We start from the raw sequence: 10,364 nt of genomic DNA on the forward strand, positions 1-10,364 counted from the left end.
ACTTCATAATTTTAAGCACTTCAATCATGTCATCTCAAAATCTCTGCTTGCTTCAACTGAAAAGGTTAGAATTATTCATTATTTCCCCATAGCTCATACCTCAGAGCCCTGGAATCTTCCTTGTCACGTTTCTCAGAAGTTGCTAACGTGGAGACCAAAACTGCGCACAGTATTCCAGTGGAGGCCTCACTAGTGCATTGAAAACTTTAAGCATAACCTTCGTTGAATTTTACTCCACACGATGGTATATATAACATAACATCCTATTAGCCTTGTCAAGAGTTCTTTCTCTTAAGGTGAAGTTTACCGTTTCAAACCTCCCATTGTGTATTCAGAAATAACATTGTACTTCCTATGCACGTTTTTTTTTACTTTTACATATATTAAATTTTATTTGTGCCAGTCTTGTCTGAGGATTTACAATTTTATACAGTTCTTTGGGATAGTATTTCAAATTCTTCTATTACAGTGTAATATGAAGTTCAAGCTTCATGGAAAGGACATCTATCCAGGATTCCCTCATGTACACACTTATAATCACTTCTAATAAGCCATACTTTACATGTATGCATTCAAATGAGGAAGGAAACCCAGAATACTTTGAGAAAAAACTACAAACACACTGGGTAAACATGCAGTCCAATTGCTCTGATGCAATCTGGAACTAACAGGGGACCCAACCCCCATTATTGGAACGTCACAGCTATCAAGAGAGTAATGGTGTGTAGTGCGGCTTGATGGTGCTGCGCACCAGAGAGTAGACAAGCAATTGAGCGGTATACCAGGGAGGCTCGAATAAGACAGAGGGTTTTGGAGTTATCCATTATTTGCTTCAGAGCTGGTTTGGTCGTAAAGTAGATAGTGCTGATCTAAGACTTGCTTGTTATTGTACTTTTTGTTGTTGATTTTTTCATGTTAACCAGTGGTTTGAATGCATTTTTATTTACGAACCAATTTTTAGCTAAACAGTGAATCATTTAACTACCAGCTTTTGCCTAAAGAATTTGCAGAAGAATAAAGTACTTTTTTGTATTAAAAAAGTATGATATTTTTACTGATACAATTCCATCACTGTAAACAGTAGCCTATGAATACAAACAATGAATAAATAAAATGTTTCAGGTAATAACTGCTTATAAAAATGAATCTTAGCAAATACTCAATCAAACATTCGAAAATTTTAAGGCATGTAGATGATGAGGCCGCCGACGAAGAAGCAGAAGACGTACAGTAAATAGAGCAAAGCACCAGGGTGATTTTCTTTTAAATTTCTCCACAAATTGCTAGTACAGTATTTGAAAGTTTCGCCAGCAAATAGCCTCTTTAATGTTTTCTGGCTCTCCTTTATCATTTGGTTTGAAACTGAAATGAGTCCAAACATCTGGTTTCAAAGCAACATAGATAGATCTTTAGCGTCACTGCTTGTTATTATTCTTACCTAAGGTTACTAAAGGGACAGTGATTTTTCTTATCCAAGGGAGTTATGCCAAAAACACTGTAACTGTGATCAATGATACATGACTGTCTAATCATTACTTGGAAGAATGATGTCCAATGATATCAATTTTTGGAGATTTGGTTGTAGATTTAATCCATCCAGGTACTGCTTGTGTGTTATTTAGTATTGCAGTGTTCCAGTATTCTTTATACATTTTTCTACATCTGTTCCTTTTTCAAATAAACATTTTATCAGTATTGCTTGATTACATTTGACCAAATCTCTGATTTAAAAAAGAAAATAATGTAATAAGGTGCATGTCACCAGTTAACCATTTAGGTAGCCTGGGCCAGTTAGTCAGCAGTTTGCCATCATTCTGCACAGGATATTTGTGATTTTTTTCTGTTTTGTTGACTTATCAAGTAAAGACTCCATCTGTGTCTTATTTCATGCTATTTCAACCATTCACCAACACACACACATAAAATATCTAAAGACAAAGAAGGGTTTTATGAGGATAGATGTATTACTACAGTATTATCAGATTACTGATGTGGTACAAAAGTGAAACAGACTTGAACTTGAATTAGTAGTATGATTTGTTTTAAGTGAAAGAATTGTTCTCTGTCCTTCATGCCTTACATGACTGATGTATAGTCACAAGGCCTTGACTTCTCCATCACTGCAAATTTAGGATGCACATTGGAAGCATGAAATACAGTTAGTTTCAAATGTTTTAAGTCAGATCCGTTGTTTTATTTCATTTTCTTTATCACATACTGGAAATGTATTGGTAAGATGCAAGCCTGGGTAGAGAGCATCTAGTTGTTTTTCATAAACAATAATATTCACCAGAAAATGCTTCCCCTTTTCCTCCTTTTTCTTCCTAGACCACCAAATTACACTAGTAAAGTGTACATTTGCTCTTTCAGTTTTCTTGCTTACTGTTAAATCATGCTGTATTACCACTGGCTTTCATTAAATATAAAATGTAGAATTATACTGCCTGTACATTTCACCTAGTCTTTAACAATATGCGACTGTAGCTATGGTAATGGTAATGATTGACCCATCTGCTTCCAAAAACATGTCTGAGTGGAAACAGTACTTGTGATTAACTGTAATATTTACATTGCCATTCTACTCAGGGCTGATTCCTGTCTTGCACCCGTTGCTGCTTCTATAGACTTTGGCTTCCAAGAGCCATGTAAAATTAAAAGTACAGGCTCACTTGACTTAACATTAAAGATGAGATATCACTTAATAAGTGCAATTAGGTAGATCAGTACATGTCAATATTGCTTAGTTATTGTGCAAATTAGAAGTAGAACAGTTTCAGTGTGATGGTATGGAGCAGTCATGAATACAAACTACATACACACATGCTGTATAACTCTGAATAGACTCTGGCTTCCTCAAACTGAAGGAAGTTTGAAAATGTGTCAAATTATATTAAACTTGGACACTCATCTCAGTTTACTTTCCACAACTCTGAACTGGACAAAGTGGATGCGGAAAATGGATGGATGGATACATTTCTGTTTGCCTACAGTAGTGTTACACCAGACGCAGAGTCTACTGAGTCGAAACATATAATAAATAAGAGATGAATAAAACAGCAGTTGTTCTTGAATCTTCGTTCCTTGAAAACAACAAAGTGCCTGTTAGCAATCATTAAAAATAGAGCTCTTTAAAAGAACATTAAGGTTTCCAGTGTGTGTCAAAATACTCTACATGTAGCTTAAAGTAGGAAAAGAAAAATTACTTTGTTGACTGATCAAAGAATCTAATGATTCAGTAAATATGTAACAATTACGAACAATAGACGGTACAATGTGTGTACAGAATATGCACATGCACAAACTACTATAGAACACAACACCCCAGGCATTAAAGTAAACAATTTCAAATTTAAAACAGCCTCACTAACAACAGTCCTGGATTCTGACAATTATATGATGCATGCACAGTAGGCATTTAAAGTACACTGTTTATATAGTTTGTTTGTCTTTAAATTGATTACTTTGAGATATCCTTGTTAAGTCACAAGAGCAGTTCTTAAAGAGTATTGATTGCTATACATTAATGTGCATATGACTGGTATATATGCCAGACATGGTTGCTTTGTAACACTGACAGAAGAGAATTAGCAAAATGTGTCTGGATGAAGCCTTTTCTGCACAGGAGTCTTGATTTGTTAGGATTCTAAGGCTTCTTCTATGATGTTTTTGTTTTTAGTGAAGGCACACTGCTGCATACACCACTTCATATTCCATTTGGAATATGCTTAAACTTTTGTGCAGTGCACTTAATCATAATTTCAGCAATAATGTATTTTGCAAGTTGCTTTCACCTACACATCCGGAGAGGGAGAGCCACCCATGCAGAGGGCCATAACCTGTAAAGCAGCAACAGGTGCCGTGCAGTATGCAGCTTTGAACATGGAGTGAGTCCATCGAAAGACTTGCATTTACATACATACACTGGGCCATGTAGGAGCTGTTCTTGCAGTTATCCTAACCTAAATACCTTTTCAGTGTGGAAGAATGTGTAAACTATGATTGCCACATATAAAATTGGCTCATATTCTGTGTTGCTTTGTTGGCTGGAAGTCTTTACTACTAAGACACTATTGCAGTAAACAGAATTAGAACTGTTGTACTTTTTGTAACCAAATCTGGTACAAAGATTTATTGTTATTTACAATTATTGTCAACTGTCTTTTATATTAGTGTTTATATATTTTTTCTATTTTACTTTTACTCATGTAAAAGAGAGCTAAAGCATGTAATAACATGAGAGATAAAGATGATACTAAGCAGTTATGCTGATGCTGGAACTTCCTCTTCTTACATGTCTTTTTTGTTACATATTGGTAATTTTTGTGGAAAGAAAGAAGGAAAGAAAGAGAGAGATTGTGGATTACAGGATAATGAAAACCATGAAACCATGAAAATGGTTTATGCACATGGTTTCTGGGCATATTTTCAGAAGAGTCAAATAAACTCTTGAAGATAGCTGTTGGTTCTCTGGGTCAATACAAGAAGTTTGGGCATCGAGTAAGAATGCCTACTAAGTGCTTTCTCCTATTTGGGTAAAACTCAGAGGAAGACCCAGGATTATCTGTGTCTAATCTGTGTCTCATCAAAGGTCTCATCCAGTCTGAGAGAATTCCGTAAAAGGCATTGGAAGGCTATTGCTTTTGATAAGGGAGTCTGGTGTCAACGGCTCAGTCAGTTACTCTTAAAATGAGGTCTAGGATCTGTCTCTGGCTCCTTCTTTTGCTTTTTTCTTATTATGCCTCAGAAAAAAGCAGCAGAATATTTAATGCAAGGGAGTAGAAAATGAGATGTAGTCAGATAAATGAACCAAAATTCAAACCAAACCAAAAGTCAGTCTCATCTTTCACCAAAATTGTAGTTATAAACTTGTAGCAAAAATTAAAAAAAAAGCTTAATTGTAAGTTGGGAAAGAAACCCAAAATAATACACTAAGAAGAAGTTTAATTTTTATATGCAATTTCCAATGATTGGAAAATGCATGGTCCTGACCTTTATACCATCACAGTAACAAAAATTACATAGTGGTAAGATGTTAAATATTGTGAACGATAGGGGGCGCCCTCGCTCCCTTGAACCCCTGTCCACGACTCCAGACACCAGGTAAAAGTCCTCAAGTTGACTTTATTTTCTTGCCACAGTGTACAAAGCACACTCTCCTCCACAATACTCATTAACAACAATAATACAACAATAAACCAATCCTCCAGCTCCCAGACGCGTTGCCACCCTTCCACCCAGCTCAGCTCGTTGTCTGGGAGTTCCCACAGTCCTTTTATACCTCCTGACCCGGAAGTGTTTCTGCCCAATAGTCCACAAGTCCTTTTCCTTCCGGTCAGGGTAAATCGTCCCTTTCTTCAACCCGGAAGTCCGTCGCTCTTCCTGTGACGAACCTCCGGGTCACAGGGCACGAAAAAGCCCTCGGTCCTCCCTGCAGCTCCCTCCTGTGGCCCCCACGGCATCCAGCAGGGCTTTGCATAAAAACTCCAATGTCCATGATGCCCTGCTGGTCTTCTGGGGACCTCCTCGCTGCAAGGAGGGCTCCACCTGGCGCTTGGGGTATTGGCGGGATAAATGGCCGCCATCCATTACAGTATTCCCCAGCGACGAATTATTATTCGGAGCGGCCTGCCCCGAGAGGGAAGTCTTCCTCCAAGAGGACGTCCTGGTTGAGCCTTGATTAAAACGAACATCTTGGTCCCTGGAGAACCTAGGGGGAATATTATTCCAAATTGACCTCTTGTCCCCTCTCTCCAAGGACAGTTCCGCCAAATATGGCCCAACCTTCGCACCGTAACATTGCCTCTGTCCTCCTGGTATTCTTCTACGGGACTGAAAACAATAAGGAACTGTTAGGTCCGCCTTTTGCTGGGAGAGAAACCCTGCCGCCTCTACTGGTGCTTTTGACTCTTTCCTTTCTTGTCAGGAGACCCCCGTTTTATTATCGGGATCTCCTGCTTAATCTGGGGCTTGTCCACAGTCTGAGTCTCTCTATTAAGTAAAGAGAGACCCTTTACTGTTTGCACCCCTTTACTTTTATAAATTACGGCGGCGTCTTCAGGGCTGCCTCGCTCCGGAGTCAGCACTGTCTAGCTGCCCCGGATCGATTAGCCCTTCCGCCGACCACTCGTTAACGCATACCGACCTCTTTTGTAGGGTACGCCGTGTATTGGCACCGCTACTTATTAAAAGCGGGCCCGGATCACGCGCCCTCTATTATATACGATACGGGTCTCGCTTACCTGTATCGCCGCATCATTCATTACGGGAGGCTCCTCACCAAATCGCCGCACGTAGGCCCTCACCTTCTCCAACGGCTCTCTGGCTGCCGCTCCCAAATCCCCGACGATCTTTTCAATGGTCGTCAGGACCTGCAAAATACTCGCTACGGGCTCGATTAGTTTTTCGAGCTCCCGTAAGTTTAAATAATTATTCATTTCGACCGGCAGTACACTCATTTCCTCATTCGTGTTACCTGCCGACCGGGAGCCAATGAGCACGCCCGCTTCAGGCACGTGCTCTGACGGGTCTCGCGGAGGCTTCTGGGATTTGGAGTTCTCGGAGGGTCGAGTTGCCTTCTTCGGCAAACTGCGGTCTGTCTTTAATACTTTAGCGACATCCCGATCAGCTACTTCCCGACCCTCCTTACCTTCTTGTGGTTTGAGCGATGCCTCGCCGCCTCCCCCCCCCGGAAAGACCAAGTCCGCTTCGGGCTCGAAGGTGCAAACAGCAGGACGCGGAGCTCCTCCTTCCCAGGATGCACCGGGTTTGCTACCGTGTCCCTCGTCGGCTGCCATCATGCGAAGTCGATTTCTAGGTGCTCTGGCTTCGACAAGAGAAGGCCGTCGTCTTCGGGGCAGTCTCCTTTTCCCCTCGGAGCCTCCAGGTGGTCATCTCCAAGGTACATGCACGGGACAAGGTGAGAAACAATAAAAGGATTTTAAAGTCGCTCCCGCACGTATCGCTTAAAGTAGGAAAAGAAAAATTACTTTGTTGACTGATCAAAGAATCTAATGATTCAGTAAATATGTAACAATTACGAACAATAGACGGTACAATGTGTGTACAGAATATGCACATGCACAAACTACTATAGAACACAACACCCCAGGCATTAAAGTAAACAATTTCAAATTTAAAACAGCCTCACTAACAACAGTCCTGGATTCTGACAATTATGATGCATGCACAGTAGGCATTTAAAGTACACTGTTTATATAGTTTGTTTGTCTTTAAATTGATTACTTTGAGATATCCTTGTTAAGTCACAAGAGCAGTTCTTAAAGAGTATTGATTGCTATACATTAATGTGCATATGACTGGTATATATGCCAGACATGGTTGCTTTGTAACACTGACAGAAGAGAATTAGCAAAATGTGTCTGGATGAAGCCTTTTCTGCACAGGAGTCTTGATTTGTTAGGATTCTAAGGCTTCTTCTATGATGTTTTTGTTTTAGTGAAGGCACACTGCTGCATACACCACTTCATATTCCATTTGGAATATGCTTAAACTTTGTGCAGTGCACTTAATCATAATTTCAGCAATAATGTATTTTGCAAGTTGCTTTCACCTACACATCCGGAGAGGGAGAGCCACCCATGCAGAGGGCCATAACCTGTAAAGCAGCAACAGGTGCCGTGCAGTATGCAGCTTTGAACATGGAGTGAGTCCATCGAAAGACTTGCATTTACATACATACACTGGGCCATGTAGGAGCTGTTCTTGCAGTTATCCTAACCTAAATACCTTTTCAGTGTGGAAGAATGTGTAAACTATGATTGCCACATATAAAATTGGCTCATATTCTGTGTTGCTTTGTTGGCTGGAAGTCTTTACTACTAAGACACTATTGCAGTAAACAGAATTAGAACTGTTGTACTTTTTGTAACCAAATCTGGTACAAAGATTTATTGTTATTTACAATTATTGTCAACTGTCTTTTATATTAGTGTTTATATATTTTTTCTATTTTACTTTTACTCATGTAAAAGAGAGCTAAAGCATGTAATAACATGAGAGATAAAGATGATACTAAGCAGTTATGCTGATGCTGGAACTTCCTCTTCTTACATGTCTTTTTTGTTACATATTGGTAATTTTTGTGGAAAGAAAGAAGGAAAGAAAGAGAGAGATTGTGGATTACAGGATAATGAAAACCATGAAACCATGAAAATGGTTTATGCACATAGTTTCTGGGCATATTTTCAGAAGAGTCAAATAAACTCTTGAAGATAGCTGTTGGTTCTCTGGGTCAATACAAGAAGTTTGGGCATCGAGTAAGAATGCCTACTAAGTGCTTTCTCCTATTTGGGTAAAACTCAGAGGAAGACCCAGGATTATCTGTGTCTAATCTGTGTCTCATCAAAGGTCTCATCCAGTCTGAGAGAATTCCGTAAAAGGCATTGGAAGGCTATTGCTTTTGATAAGGGAGTCTGGTGTCAACGGCTCAGTCAGTTACTCTTAAAATGAGGTCTAGGATCTGTCTCTGGCTCCTTCTTTTGCTTTTTTCTTATTATGCCTCAGAAAAAAGCAGCAGAATATTTAATGCAAGGGAGTAGAAAATGAGATGTAGTCAGATAAATGAACCAAAATTCAAACCAAACCAAAAGTCAGTCTCATCTTTCACCAAAATTGTAGTTATAAACTTGTAGCAAAAATTTAAAAAGCTTAATTGTAAGTTGGGAAAGAAACCCAAAATAATACACTAAGAAGAAGTTTAATTTTTATATGCAATTTCCAATGATTGGAAAATGCATGGTCCTGACCTTTATACCATCACAGTAACAAAAATTACATAGTGGTAAGATGTTACAATATGTTCAATGTGGAGAAAAACACATTGAATCCAGAAATGAAATCCAATCAGATTAGCTCAGCTCCAACTACTGTGTCCTTAAGAAAAATATCAAAGAACAATAACAGTAATACATGACTTTATAAATATAAAAATCAGTTATAGAATTTAAAATATGTGATAAGTATCAAATATCCAAATAAATATCTTAACAATTAACAAAACAGAAGAGAGTTTACAATATAGCACAATGCAATTAAAGACACTTTCCTTATTCATGATGCGAATGGATTGTAGAAAAAAAGCTCCTCTTTGGGATTGGTAGTATCTTTGATAACTTTCTTTGCTCTATTCCAACATCACTCGGTATAGATAACATGAAAGTTAGAGAGAGCATACCCAGTGAAGCTTTCAGAAGACTGGACAACTCTCTGTAGAGCTTTGTGGCCCGGCTGTGTGCTGTTCCCAATCCAGGCAGTAATATTTCCTGTCAAAATGCTTTCAATGGTGGAAATATACAAATTCTTTAGTAATTGTGAGAGTAGCCTGAAATACCCTGGGGCATGTGAGATGGTAAAGATGTGGTTGTGCCTTCTTAACCAAGGTTTGGACCAGGATAAGTTCTCTGTGTTTTGGACATCTAGGTATCTAAAACTGTCTGTTCTCTCCACCTGAATGGTGTTAATAGGCCTACAACAGCTGTGTCATTAGCACATTCAACAATGATTTTATGGTTATGTGCATATGTAGAAGGAGAACAGCAAATGACTTAGAACACAGCCCTGTGGGGCCCCAGAGTTGAGAGTGAGGAATGGTGAGCTGTGGCCACCTATTCAAATAACCGGGTATCTGCCTGTCACAAAGTTAAAAATCAAGCTGAACAATGAATTGCTCAGATGCAGGTTCCTATACGTAATAAGGACATTGGAATGGATTTTTGAAATAAATGGAGAACTATATTTTATAAGTAACATTCACACACAATTCCCCCTCTTGTTCTTCAGGTAAGATAGTACTGTATGAAGGATCAAAGTCATGGCATCCTTTGAGGATCAACTGGAGTGATATGCAAACTGTACTTCTTTTAGCAAAGAAGAGTATTAATGATATGTGACTAGCATCTCAAAACACTTCATTGCTATAGGCATTAGTGCAACGGGAGAGTAGTCATTCAAACAGGTGGACACAAGGTACAGGGACATTAGTGGCTCTTTTAAAGAATGTTAGAATGATAGTCTGGGTCCCTTCTGGAAGAAAATGTAATGTGCTGCTAAAAGTTTGGCTTTATCCTTTTGAGACTAGGCTTGTTGAAATCAACAGCTATGATGAGGTCATCATCCAGGTTATTGATTTGGTGGTGTCCCATACAATTTCATCTAGGAAGTGACGTTGTCTGCTTGAGTTGGAATACACACTGCCATGACAAAAGCCAAAGTAAACTGCCAAGGAAGATAAAACAGTCAGCATTTATTCATTGGGAGCTCCAAATTGGGCAAGCAGTAGTGTAATTACACAGTTACATTCCTGCTGTCACTCCAGTTGATGGTGACCGTGAGACATACACCTTCAC

The 10,364-nt window shown here is 39.1% G+C and overlaps 1 protein-coding gene across 1 annotated transcript in view; it reads left to right on the plus strand.

Moving 5' to 3' along the window:
• The window catches only part of rspo1 (R-spondin 1), a 71,031-nt gene extending 61,123 nt beyond the window's left edge, over positions 1-9,908 (plus strand). The window contains exon 7 of the mRNA XM_039739358.1: positions 9,799-9,908. Coding sequence (XP_039595292.1) covers positions 9,799-9,908 — 110 coding nt within the window. The remainder of the gene's footprint in view (positions 1-9,798) is intronic.
• The last annotated feature ends 456 nt before the right edge of the window (positions 9,909-10,364 follow it).

The sequence above is a fragment of the Polypterus senegalus genome, chromosome 17, assembly GCF_016835505.1.
Source record: "Polypterus senegalus isolate Bchr_013 chromosome 17, ASM1683550v1, whole genome shotgun sequence".
Lineage (NCBI taxonomy): Eukaryota > Metazoa > Chordata > Cladistia > Polypteriformes > Polypteridae > Polypterus > Polypterus senegalus.